This window comes from Gymnodraco acuticeps, unplaced genomic scaffold (assembly GCF_902827175.1).
Source record: "Gymnodraco acuticeps unplaced genomic scaffold, fGymAcu1.1, whole genome shotgun sequence".
Taxonomy (NCBI): Eukaryota; Metazoa; Chordata; class Actinopteri; order Perciformes; family Bathydraconidae; genus Gymnodraco; species Gymnodraco acuticeps.
This window is the reverse complement of record NW_022992357.1, coordinates 729,814-744,061: the sequence shown is the minus strand read 5'-3', so window position 1 is coordinate 744,061 and position 14,248 is coordinate 729,814. Positions and strand designations below refer to the sequence as shown.

The 14,248-nt window shown below is 40.6% G+C and overlaps 2 protein-coding genes across 2 annotated transcripts in view; both read right to left on the bottom strand.

Moving 5' to 3' along the window:
• Positions 1-1,273: 1,273 nt before the first annotated feature.
• LOC117542203 lies at positions 1,274-5,573 on the bottom strand. Its single transcript, XM_034209750.1, has 6 exons — positions 5,316-5,573; positions 2,358-2,897; positions 2,094-2,273; positions 1,836-2,008; positions 1,636-1,753; positions 1,274-1,518 (listed from the first exon to the last, which is right to left on the bottom strand). The coding sequence occupies exons 1-6, from the start codon at positions 5,481-5,483 to the stop codon at positions 1,330-1,332; spliced, it is 1,368 nt and encodes a 455-aa protein (XP_034065641.1). The 5' UTR covers positions 5,484-5,573; the 3' UTR covers positions 1,274-1,329.
• Positions 5,574-8,554: 2,981 nt separating this feature from the next.
• itga9 (integrin, alpha 9) overlaps positions 8,555-14,248 on the bottom strand; it is a 49,510-nt gene continuing 43,816 nt past the window's right edge. Inside the window, exons 27-28 of the mRNA XM_034209657.1 lie at positions 12,573-12,692; positions 8,555-10,671 (exon numbers count right to left, since the gene is read on the bottom strand). Coding sequence (XP_034065548.1) covers positions 10,573-10,671; positions 12,573-12,692 — 219 coding nt within the window. The 3' untranslated portion in view covers positions 8,555-10,572. The remainder of the gene's footprint in view (positions 10,672-12,572; positions 12,693-14,248) is intronic.

Below are 14,248 nucleotides of genomic sequence, written 5' to 3'. Positions count from 1 at the left end.
CTTCCCAAGTGTATGCATAGGTTGATGAAATTAGGATCACATTATTTCAGGGGATAATTTTAAATACAAAGATAGGGACAAATATAAAGAATACATGTATATATGTCACAGCCTCACAGGTGTTAACTTGTGGAATGGTTGGGTCAAGAATTTAAGAATATAAAATAAACAAAAAGTTTAAAAATCAGGTGGTAAACGTAAAAAAACAAGATATATTTATTTAGTTTGAAACTTTGGAAAATTGTTTTTGTAAACCTAGAAGTGAACGGGATGCCTATTATGTTATGTACAAAGGTTAGGTTTTAAGCTTAAGCTTGAGACTAAAATCACTGTTTATCGCAAGCCATTTGAGTAGCCTTGATATCAGACGGCAGCTGCCTACACTAGTTGGCTCTTTGATTTCACTTGTTAGATATATGGTCACACTCTGCTTTACTAGTTCAATAAAACATTGTACTAGCCACTCTTTTTAAGCAACTAGTGGCACTTTTGTCTGACTAGTTACCACATAAGCCTTACTAGTGATGCCAGGAGCAGCACTATAGCACCAAAGTACCAACATGTAAGCTTTTTGATGAACTAGTGGCCCTCTGACCGTACTAGTGACACTAAAAGTCTTACAAGTTAACTAGTGCGCTGCAAAAGCTCTGACATGTTAACTAGTTACAAAAAAAGCTGAACTAGTTAACTAGTGGCATACATTTGTCTGCACTAGTTAACTAGTAGCACCCAGAATCACTCACTAGTTAACTAAAGGCTAAATGTTCACTAGTTGACACCTCTTTTGACCTTACTAGTTAACTGTGGCTCAAAATGTCTACACGTTAACTAGTGTACCCTTTGCCCTTTACTAGTTAACTAGTGAGGCTTAAAGGTTCCATTATGGCAAGCCATTTGAGTATTTATTCCATATCCTTGATATCAGACGGCAGCTGCCTACACTAGTTGGCTCTTTGATTGCACTTGTTAGATTTATGTTCAAACTAGTTTGGCACTCTGCTTTACTAGTTCAATAAAACATTATACTAGTCACTCTTTTTCAGCAACTAGTGGCACTTTTGTCTGACTAGTTACCACATACAGTATACCTTACTAGTGACGCCAGGAGTAGCATTAGTAGCACCAAAGTCACAACTTGTAAGCTTGTTGATGTTGTTGGTGGCCGCCGTCTGATATCAAGGATATGGAATAAATACTCAAATGGCTTGCCATATATGACCATATATCTAACAAGTGAAATCAAAGAGCCAACTAGTGTAGGCAGCTGCCGTCTGATATCAAGGATATGGAATAAATACTCAAATGGCTTGCCATAACTGTTTATAAGTACTACTTGTAGCCAACTGGCGAGGCAAGACTGGGCGCGACAGGGTGGGACGAGGTCTTCCTCAAACCCAGCTCATCAGTCTCTGGGTTGGAGGTCTGCTGGGCTCGATGGATCTCTAATTTCCTCATCCACTGAAAACACAAGGCTGTAGCCTCGGCACCATCTGAGTTTGGCTCCGGTTGCCTCAAACCCTGGAAAGAGAAAGACATTTTGCATGCAGCAATTCACATAACAGAGAGTTAGAGCTGTATTGTATCAATCTGAGAAAACTTCCTAATTAATGCTTGTTTTTTAGATAACATTTTTACAGTGATGCAGGCTGACTCTGCCGCGTGGACTCCTCGCAGGACAGTTTGGAGTAGATTCTGAGTGTTCTTCACCAGGATCTCATCAGATGATTTGCAGCCAGGTGTTACAGCATTGACGCTATGAATAAAAAGCGTCCAGTTATTAATGTTTTCTAGCTTAGTTCTTCTCACCATGTGTCATACTCATACACTATACCAACCAGGAGATGATGTTGAGCTGGTTGGCGATGGTGAGAATCTGCTCAACTACGAGGGAAAGTTCAACTGTGCACTGTTTATCCAGGCAGTGGTTGGCAATAACTCCGAGGAACTGAGTTACTGACTGGCTGTTTGAGATCACATCTTTGGCTGCAGTGACAAATGCCTCTTTATTCTGTAAAAGAAAGAATGATTGTAGATGAGGGTGCCTACAAATATCCATAGATCCATGCAGTAAAGGGCCCTCTGGTGGTTATTACCGGTATTGGTCCTTTCTTCTTCAAGTACTGAGTCATATAACATAGGGTGTCAGCCATCTTCCTTGTCACCTGGACAATTCGGTTGTCCTTGGGATCCCAGCTGTCACTTTCTTGCTTAAGAAAAAGCGACGTGTGTGTCAACGAGGGAGTCTCGTTGTATGCGCCAAACCAGACACCTACCTATAGATAAAAACATGGAGGTGAGTTATTGAGACATAAAGGAATCACCACATTTTAAAACAGTGTTAATATTGAGATACATACATATTTTTCCACATTTCCAGGTCCGAATTTGGCCACAGCTTCCATGTTCATATTGGCTTCTGCAGCATTAACACTGTCTGTGTGGCCTTTCTGCCAGGATGTCATTGTCGTGTCAGAGCGAAATTCCACCTCTTTGTCTTTAGATGGCACTGTAGCCAACACTTCTCTGACATCCTCATATGTTTTGCCCTGTAGACCTATCATGATTTGCTCTTTTGCCTCTTGGTGAATCCCATCCTGCTTCCTGACCTCCTCCACCACATAGTGAGCTTTGGCTGACCAACACTGTATCTGCACATCCAGACTGAGTGTGTCACAAATGTAGTGAGTCTCCACCATGAGCCTCGCCCTGCTGATTATATCTGAGATCTGAAAAGACAGGTGGTCGTTGATAGACCTCAGGTTAGAACGGGCACGTGGGTCACGGACGTAGTGTAAGCAGTCATCGACTCTTTTTATTGCAGGTTTTACATTTTCCAAAAGTGTTTCCGCTGCGCTGTCAAACGTTTGCTCTGCTTCTTCTGTGTTGTTCTCCTGAAACTGTTGAGCAAAATCATGAGCAATGCCGACAATCTTTTGAATTGCTGTGTCATAATCCTTATTTGCTTTGCTTAGATGAACAAAAAGCACTCTAATTTTAATCAAAAGATGTCTCTGAAAAAATTCAGATTTTGCAAGTTGCATTACACTTGGCATTATGTCAAGCTCTTCGGCAGCTTTGAGAAATGCTTCAGTCAGGGATTTTAGTTCATCCTGGTAATCTGTTATCTGTTTCGATTTGTAAGCACTTTTACAATTAAGGCTGGTTAGCCGCGCTGCCTCTTGGATTCGTAGTGAGTTCTCTGACAACACTGAGAGCTTTTTCTGAGGGCTCAACTGGTGCACTGCGGTCGATGTTCCCATAATCTTATCAAGAGAATTTAGCAAAATCTGAATGGATAGGCCCCAGAGGATACAAAGTGCCTCTAGTTGATCTACCTGTCCTTTCAATGAGGTGGAAAACTCTACCAGATATTTTGTGTTGTTGTGGGCTTTGTTCAGCTTGTTGTGTAAAACGCTCAATGTTTCTTGACCATCGCTTTGTGAGGGTAAATCAGATGATGTCAAAAGCTGGACCACATCAGCACATAAAGTCATCACTTCATTCAGTTGCTGCGAAACACTGGCTGCCATTGTTGGCCGATTTCCTTGCAGCTCAGTATAAATAGCTTGATACCAGGCTCCAGCTACTGGCAGTAAAACCTTTCGGGTGTTGTTAATAAGATCAGTAAACTGCGTGCTGTGTTTGTAGAGGCTCTCCATGCTCATTGCTGAACTCATTGCCGTTTCTTGAGCCGTTTGGACGAGCAGCGGAGTTAGTGACACCACCTCTGCTCTAAAACTGTCCAACGTCTTACAATCAACCGCATCAACAATGGCCATGGCCTCCTTTGTGGCTTGGGCGTAGCAGTTTGACAGCTCGAGAACACCAGTGCAGGCACGGTTGAGTTCTGTCACATCCTTCCCTTTAGTCACAGTCACAACTTCATACAAGAGGGGTAAAAGGTCAAATTCAAGAGGCTTGTGGATTAGTTTGGGCTCAACGGAGACAGCTGGCATCTGTAAATCATCAATGTCATATTTACGAGCCAGTTCTGCTTCTATGGTTTCCTCATCTGAGTGCTCCTCCTCATGTACGATGTGGGAATCCCTCTCTGTAGCCTCAAAAACAAGGGAGCCTTTTATCATATGATCCAGGTGAAGTTCACAGGTGTCTTTGACTAATACACATGACCGTGAGACTTCTGGTTGACGTGCCCCCTCGCGCAATGGGCTAAGGAGATGCGGATGTTGTTGGCCGTCCAGTCCCTTTCTGAGCACTTTTAAATGTTGAATAGCCATAGAAACATTATCTGAGAAAGTAGAATATACCTCTACGTTTAGACTGGAACCTAAAAGCATGTCTCTGACTGACTCTGCCACTTTGGTTCGAGATGACTGAACCTGTTTGAGCAGTACCAGGAGGCCATTTCTGTAGATTGGGTCATTACTTCTGTCCAAGTGCCTCCTCACTGAGTAAACTGCCAGCTTCAAGTGACAAATAAGGTTTGCTGCATGTTCATTAAACAGTTTATAGCTTTGCTCTCTGTACGCTGTGACACATCCATGCTGATCACTGACCACCTCATCGATAGCAACGCTGGTGAACTCTCTCACATCCATTACATCACTGAGAGCATCCTGAAGCTGACTAGTCTCCTCCTCCCATTTCTGACACACTTCATGAAGCTTTTGAACAGTTTGCATCGAATTATCTGCCAGCTCAAGTGACAGAGATGCGATCCGAGCCCTGAGTCTTGTAAGGCTTACTCGCGAGTTCTCAACATTCTCCAAACTCTTCGCATCAACAGCCACAGCTGAGATGAAATCTGCCACTTGGATTATTCTATCAGTGGAAGATATCAAATCTTCAACTAGTGGCTGAATAAAGGTTAGATCTGTAGAAGAATGCGAAACCAGGATCTGTCTCGTCACACTTAAAAGTTCCTCCACTATAGAAGATGCTGTCAGAAATGTGTCCAAGACTTGATAATGAACAGTAGTCATCAAAGATTTGTCAAGCGTTTGTATTTGTTGCGCCAAAAAAGTGCAAGGCTTTTCAACGCTCTGCTCTGAATCATCCTCTGAGGACTTTAAAATCATTTTTATGTCTGACCAGAACTGCAGGATGTGACGACAATGAGCGACCACTTTTTGTTGAAACTCCCTACGAGAAGAGTTTGCCACCACCATACAGTGAAACACAATATCCCTCACCAGGCTGTCAAAGCTAGAGCCTTGGATTGATGAGGTGGTAGAACTAGTAAGTAGTTGCAAAAGACTGTTCCTCCTCTCTGTGTAATACCCGCAAGGACCCATTGATGTACTGTGACATTCACTTCTCAGGGTTTTAATAATGTCATTCACTGTGCTCTGCACCTTGTCCAGGATATACCTCTTGGCTTCCTGCGCCTCCTCGCTTGTTGGATGTTTGATGGTGGTACACATGGCCGTGTGCAGCATGGAGATGCACCGCCTCAGGGTCTCTAAGGAATCTAGAAGCTGTTCGGTTTGTCTTGGGTCCTGTAAGGCATTTGCTCTCTCCATTGTCAGACTATGGAGAATAAGCAGAGCCTCAGAAAACACCTGGAAATATTTGAGTAGAGACTTGATGTCTATGGAGGAGCCGAGATCAGAGAGGCACTCCAAAACCTGATCAGAAGCAGCTACCACTCTCCTGATATTTGCATCATCGTCCACTAACAGAACCTAGGAGCACAGTGGCAGAAAAAGGAACGTGTTACTGCTTGTTGTGATTTTCTTAGCTAAGCTATAGAGCAGTGGTTCTCAAATGGGGGTATGCGGACCCCTAGGGGTACGTTGGAGTACTGCAGGGGGTACGTGAGATTTATTTTATGGTAATGAAAAAAAAAATATATATAGATAAATATACCAATTTTAGGAAAAGTAACGAAGTTTGAGCAGTGTGGGTTTTATATTAATAGATTAGAGTTACACATATTTCAAAACACGAAGTGTAATGATTGCAGGTTGCCTCCCTGTCAGAATGACAAAGATCCTCAGTGAAGCACAAGCCCATGTTTCTCACGACATTGTAAGTACAACTTATTAAAAAGATCAGTTCAACGCAACTAATGTCATCTTAGTGTTATTGCATGATGTTAAAATTGGTTTGCCATGAATTTAGTGATGGATTGTAAACATTTGAAATGTAGCATTTAAGTGTTTCTCAGTTACAATGTTGTGGTTTTAATAAATCAGACACTGATGGTGCGCTGATCAGGGCTGAATATTTTTTTCAAAGGGGGTACATTATTGAAAAAAGTTTGAGAATCACTGGTATAGAGGCATCAAACTGTGATGAAATGGGGCGTGTTGACTTTGGTGATCTTGTAACCTTTCCTCATTACAAACCGACATTTGTATGCACATACATCACGAATGAAAACCAGTTGTGGTACAAAGGTACTATATATAATGTCACTTATATTGCTGTACGAGTGCCTAATATTCTGAGAAAAGCAATATTGGGTTAAGGCCAGATAGTCTTGCAATCCATACCTGATGATTTGATAATGATAGTGAAAAAACGTGATCCGTAAGTGTGCTAAAATAGTTTTCTCCGATCTAAAGAGCCTTTTCAAAAACCATATGGAATACAAATGAAAGGGTCTCAAACACCATGTGATTTTATACCAGAGCATAACGTATTGTAAAATGAAAGAGATTATGACAGTCTCAACTTTTGTGTCCGTTTAATACATGTACATGCAGTAGCTGATGTATACCTTTATAAAGTATAGACAATGAAATAAAGATAAGATATCAATCAGTAGCATACAATAAAAACGGTATCTGTCTTCACAAATTAACAAAAAAGTTATTTCTAACAACATTGGAAGCTGAGGGGAAGGATCATGAATCAGAGGTTCAGATTGTTCAGGTGCTAAGTTTAAATAGTTGGTGATTTGGCCTTTTATTGTATTAAGAAGTATTCCCTTTTAGGGATACATCTGGTAAAGTATTCATCAGATGCAGCTGTGGAAGATGAATCTATTGTAACATTTTTATGCTTTTAATCAGTCAGTGTCTGCAGCCATTCCTTCCTCCCTAACTCTGCACCACACACAACAACCAGCATGGACGTTGTAATATGTTATATTGAATTTATATTTAGTAACATACTTGGAACCCCCTTCTAAACCAAGACAAACAAATAATACTTTACTTTGACTACTCCCAGGAAGACATTCTGTGTTGCAGTGATGAGTTCCTCTCTGTGCTCAGTCAGACTGGGCTGGATGTTGAGTTTCTGGGCCGCCAGCAGCACATGTTGTCCAGACACAGTGACAGACTCAAACAGGGACGACATCTCCATGTGCAAAACCTCATCCTCTGTGTCACGGATTACCCTGAAAAAAAGGAGCCTGGTGTTAATTTGATAATACATTACACGTGTCCTTTTAACCCCATTACACACCAAACTGTACCCACCTGGAGGCCTCTGCTGCCATGTTTTCAGTCGCTTTAGCCACGGCCTGGGCTGCACCCTCCAGCTGGGTGAAGTGCTCAGGGTCCTCTGCACCGTCACACAGCAGCACCAAGTGGCACAAATGACTTGCGATTGGGGCGACCACCCTCTCCACTGCGGCAGTCCTGATCAATCCATGCTCAAATAAAGAGGACATAGTGAACAGGGTGATTCTCCGGGGTCAAAAGAAAGTTAGCATTTGTTGATGTGTCCCTGCTGTATTCAGTGTGGTAGCTATATTAATAATTCAGCGAGCTTCACAGAGGAGCTTGTGCTTGGTATCAGTGTTTCATGGCAACCGGGGTCACATGAACAAACACAAGCTGCCTCTTTCCTGACAGATTGTAGAATGCAGTTATTTTTGGACTATTTGATTACTTGTTTGTCGAGTGGATTTAGCAAAAGTGGGACATTTAAAAAAGAAAATTATAATCCTGAAACCTTTAAATAATACTGAAATCTTGCAACAACAGGACTTTCATTAAAGATTGATAAGAAGGGGCTGTAAATTAATTGGACCTTGGTTGGGCCATAGTTACACTATTAATTGTATTTAATTAGTAGATATAGAAAATATTGAATTGCTCAAGTATTTGAAAGTTGCCCACTGCTGAATTCACCCTCAGTAAACTGTAAAAAATGCCTGCCGAAATGTCTAATTTCCCAAAACAACATCTTCAAATTGCCACTTTCATCCAAACAAAACCAATGACAAACATTCGTAACAATAAAACAGTGAAAGGGAGTAGATCTCTAAACAGCTGGAAATAGAGAATATATGGCATCTTTTCTCGATAAATGAAAAATCATCAAAATGATCTTTGTTTAATTTTCCGTTAAAGGAACAACTCTTTCAGCGCTGGCTGTACATACAAGCAATGCAAAGTAAGAACCCTTTCAATAAAATGCTGTTTTTGCACAAAATAACTTGATGTTCAAGAAAACATTACTGCATAACGTACCTCCAACAGTTGGTTGAGTTTTCTTTTAACTTTAAATACTTACTTGTTTTTTTGTCTGGAGCATTGCAGCCAGCAGAGAGCACCACACACCATCAAAAAACAAGTGAACCAACACACACCCACTCTTTCTTGACTCACGTTGACAAAAACAGCACACAGAGCCATTAACTTTCACTCTAACATTTATCAACAGATAAATATACAGCTCCAACATGAATTTAAACATCAAACATACAGCACACTATAATGGAAATGATATTCAGTGACAGTAGTATACTCAGAACAAAAACCCCAAATAACGGTGTGATTACCGGTGACAACAATCATATAAACAAAATATAACCCTCACAGTTCAAATATAACAGAAATGGTCAAGTCTCAGTTTCGAGCATCGCTTTAACAGATGCAGAGCGAAGACGTGAATGTGTACAATATATGCCTTCATGCCAGTGGAATTAAATGTTAAAATAAAGTGTGTAAGAGATTCATACAGACAACAGAGAGCCGAGCAATCATAGTGAGCCATTAAAGTGACTTAGCACCGACGTGTGAAACATATTAAAATATAGTTTTTGTTCTTTGGCATTGCACGTTTAAATCTGCCATGGCAAAAATATCTGTCAAAACCAAGCTTTAAAAAGACTCCGGAGAACATGTGGGGTAACAATGCGAGCACTGAGGAACTTTTAGAGTGGCAGATTTTTAGGGAGCTGACATTCCTACATGTTGACTTAAAACAAGCTTTTCCCATGAGCCCAAAAGAGCGCGTTTATGTGTAGTGATTGAGTGCAGCACATTCCCACCTATTTTTAGGGAATTACTCATGCCATGGGCCCCTTTAAATGACTGTAGGTGGACCCCCATCGCAGACTTTCATCTGGCCGTGGAGAATAATGGATCTCGTATTTCACGCTAAAACCCAATGCCTAATAACATAATAGTAAAATTGAATATGGCGAAGTCTAGAGAGGCTTTGGAAATGAATCATGATCAGGTATGTGTCATGACGTAAAGTGAATCTTCTTACGGTATTCAATCTTCACTTGAACCTGGAGACTTTTGGGGGCTCTGCTGCATACCTGAGTAATAGTTTCTTGCAAAAGCAGATTTAGAGAAAATACTCTAATGGACATTGCACTTTCTAAGCATGTGTTCATTCAAGGCATTGCAGAGTTTCAATTTTAAATCTGACACAAATATGTTGTTATCATCTTTAAGCAAAAGCCACATCATAGCTAATGGAATACTTATGGAAAGTCAAAAAGCTGGTGTAAGTCACAACCACTTCATTTCAGGCGTGGATAATAAAGGCAAATACAGTCTAAATAAAGAAGAGAGTGCGGTTGATTTGCACATCCTGAACCAGATCCTAATGACCTCAGCGCCTCTGAGACAACCCTGACAACACTAGCGGATGACATGAGCAGGATACGTTGTTTTAATCATGGCGTGTGTGGGTCTCAAGCACAGAATTAGCTCCGGCTGATTATCTGTGTGAGGGAGATGCAGTCAGATGTGTAGAACAGATATTTATACGGCGGAAATAGTACAGAAGAGATACAATCTTTCACTCCCAGGCAGAACTGCATATACGAACAACTCTATCATATACTGTACAGGACATATCTTTGGCATAAAAGTAAAGCTATGCAGCCAAGGCATTCATTCTTATCAAACATCAGTGCTTTAAGGAAAACATACTGTAGATAAGTATGTTTATAATGGCCTTCAAAACCCCATCTCTTCTAGAAGCCCGGTTTTTTATTTTACAATATGGCTTAAAGTGTATGTATAAAAATAAATGTGCTATGTAACACAGCCCTGAGGGTTTTGTTGTCCACCAGTATTCATGCCGTCTCCACATCCCCGTACGGATGTGGGTCTCCATCAACAGCTCCACTCTCGCTGGCTGGGAGTTACCTCCTATGAGATTAGCTGAATTCTACAGCAAGTGTCCTCTGGCAAGCCACACTGTCACCTCAGAAGCCTGTTTCCTAGACCCCCACCCACAAAAAAAGATCAAGTCTCCAAAAAATAAGGAGAATATTCTTCTCTTCCACATATGGAAGACTGAAGGGCCTGGTGCCACTGGGGCGGCTGGGCTGCGAGACCACGTGCTATTGGATCCTTCCCGACCCAATCCCTAATCTCATTGGCTCCTGTGGGACCCCCACTGCAAGTCTCAGTGGTTCTTTTCCATCCAGTCCCAGCTTTCATCACTGTCCTTCCTGTTTTTTTCTGCCTCGATGATTTCTCTGTAGCGCCGACGGAAGAATCCCATCTGTCAGAGAAGGAGAGGAACAACAGTTGGAGTGGTCAGTAACTAAGTAATGTGTATCTGTGGTCGCATCAGACAGTAATGAAAAACTGTGATTTTGCATATTTGAAATCAGTACAAATCACATATAATTAGATCAATGCTGATCATTTTCCAAAGCTTATTATAACTGTTGATAGTAGATCATTATTTTCTGACGTCATTACAAATTTGCGATGGGTAAGGCCTAGTGTGAGCCCATCCACTAGATGATAATAGCTATCGTGGATCAGCTTAAAGTCTGTTATTGGGAAATATGTCACCCATAAAAGGAAGAGTTTAAAATGGATTAACCCATATTTTGGTCTTTTGCAGAGATATGAGGAAAATATGAAGCTACATTCAGCCTCTCGTTAGCCGATTACAACACAATGAGGCGTTACAGTCGGTAATGTGCACTTTCTCGACTGGGTGCAGTAACTTCTTGGCCAAGAAATATTCCTTTGAGTAACAAGACATTATAAGTCCATAAATCCACAAGATGTTTTGATGGTAATTTGGTGGTGATTTAGAAACAGTGTTGTCATTCAATTCCAAAAATTACTTCAGGGAGCATTACAAAATGTAAGTATCAGTATTTTGACTGGACCGCTCAGTGCATAACCTGATTCTATAACTCAGTATACTGTGAGTAATCCTTGTACAACTATTGGAACCTTTTTAAAAAATGTGGTATTGGTCGGATGATACTGTGAACAGTTGGTAAAATGATGAGTCATTTTTTTTCATGCATATTGAAGAAGGCGCTCTTTTGTATTGAGTCTTTTGGAAGTAGTTACATTGTGTCTTTGTGTGGTTATGCAATCGCTGCAAGGGACTATTTGACACAACCTTATGGGATTCAGCTGTAAAACAGCAACCTTTTTCGACAAAATAAAACAAAACAAATTATGGATTTAAACATGTTCTTGTTTGTCTTCTGGATTTGATTTTACATTGCTTTCAAAGCTGCATCATTGAAATAATAACGTCATTTGTAATCACCATGGAGGACTATACTGTACATCCTAAAGTTACACATTTAAAAAGAGATTCCCCCTGCAGTGAAACAAATGGCAAGCAATGGATGTTTGGGCGGTAGGAAATGAATGTAAAACATCCTGGCATGGTATGCTTTGAAAAATGGCTGGCAGTTATTTAAAGTTTACACAATTGGAAGTTATTTAACCACAGAAAACCACCAACGTGGATGGAAGCAAATTAAACATTTCCCCTCTAGAAATGTGTTGTTTCTGTATGAAAGTAATATTGTACTCAGATTTACATTAACCTACCAAGTGTCATATACAGGAGATATGAAAGGATGGAGAGGGCAGTAGATCTCAGTGTGTATCTAAACAAAGACACACTGGGAGGATGCCTCTCTCACTACGACTCCATTAATTTATCAGCGTTTGGCTCCTAAAGCTTATTGATACAGACCTGTACTCTCCTCAGGCATTTCCTGAAAAGAGCAATACAGGACTCTTGTAAGTGGGGTTTATTTTGGCAAGGTCCGACAATCTGTGGATGGGGGGTTCGAAATGTATCCCCAGACCAACATTCCAAGGTTTCGGTGTGGTATTCCCAATGGAAAATGAAGCAGTGAAAAAGAAAAGGAGTTTTGTTCTCTAGACATCATTGTGTTTGCCATTTCCCTTTCTTCTCTCATGTTAGTGATGGTATGGTGTGAATTATTATCCTGTCTCTTATTTGTCCTCTTCAGTTAAAACCTCCAAAACAAGCTCTTACCTTCACCACTTCACTTTCCTCAAGCTGTCTCTTTACAACTGGATACTGTGCTTCTGGCTCAAGTTTATGACAACTGCCTTTTGTTTATTTAAAATGTTGCAAGAAAAAGAAGCAGTGAGTTATGTGTTGGTTACCTTCCAGAGTAGCACAGCTAACAGCAGGAAGATGAGGATTCCCACCAGCAGACTGATGGCGATGATCCAGCCGACTACGTAACCCCTGGGCTCCTGACTGTGGAGAGCCTCAAACACCAGCTGTAACACAACAATTCAGTCGTCCAGTGAGTCATTCGCAAATAAAAAACACAAACGACAGTGATCATTAGGTCATGTGCTGCCAGGGGCGGATCTACCGGGGTGGCATGGGGTGGCAACTGCCACCCTAAACAATAGCCTTGCCACCCCAGCTGCCACCCCAGTTGGCATCTTTGTTTTGAAAGAAAAGTTGTGGCTCATCGGACATTTATGAGAGAAAGTCTCTAATATCCGAGTGCAAGTGAATGCAGCACAAGATGCACGTCATGTAACCCCTCCCCCGGTCCTGGCGCGAGAGTGGAAATATGATTGGTGGCGAATTCACTTGAACCAGAGCCCTAGAGAGATGCGCAAAACGAGAAGCCTTTCGGACCCAAGCACTGAAGGAATGAGGTAGTTGCGGTCTACAATGACAGAGAAGAGAATGTCAAGTTTGGCTGTACTCAGCATTGAATCAAAACGCACTACAGCTGTTGATCTTAATAAGTTTGTGAGGCGTTTTGCTGAACAAAATAGTAATCGCCGCATTCAGCTGTAATAGACATGCCAACTTGATGCTCTGCTCACGGATGACTCGATGAGAATAACAAACTGTTAAGATGATGACCTTGTATGCGTGTATATATATTTTTCTTTGAGGGGGTCTGCCCCCAAAAAACAGTTTTAAGTCCTGAGAAAGTAAAATAAGACGGTGTGTAAAACTACACTGCCCAGCCAACAGAAAGTAACCACTTTGATGTAACTAGGCCAGTAGGTAATGACCTTCCACTGGATAATAACTGCAGCGATGTTTTAGCTGAATACACGTTTTTTAACCCTAACTGATGCAGTTAGTCACTTCTTTAATGTTTGTTCTTTCTGATGTAAAGTCAAGGTTGTAACTGTATATCAATAATGATATAATTACTTGTTTTTCAAATTTGAAGGACAGTGAGTAAGCATCTTGATGAACATTCATCATTAACTCCTCCAAAAAATATAGTTTATTCAATAATAAATGAATATGTGAATCATAACAGTTCTTCACTATATCTGTAAAGCGTCTTTGAGCACCTGTAAAAACGCTAACAAATTAAATCTATTATTATTATTATTATTTATTAACAGTGATTGACAGCTGATAGGAATAATATGATTGTTAATAGTATCATATTCATTCAGACAAACATCGATGAGACAGTTCATTAATGTACTTATTGCAGCAGTCTGTATATATTTGGTACCCCTGCTGGTCTAAGAGTGAGACAAACTCATTCAGTTATTGTTCAGTTAAAATTCATTAAATTACGTCTGCCACCTTATATGTAAGGCTTTACTGATGTGCCACAATAATATCACCTATGTGATTGAGTTAAAATATTAATATTGTGGCTTTCCAAGTTAACATTGATTGTAGGGGTGTAACGGTTCACAAACATTTCGGTTCGGTACGTACCTCGTTTTTAGGTCACGGTTCGGTTCGGTACGTTTTCGGTACATCAGAAAAAATTATCACAAAACATTAAATATTTTTTTTAAATTATTATTAAACTGACTAATGTATTCAAATAAATACA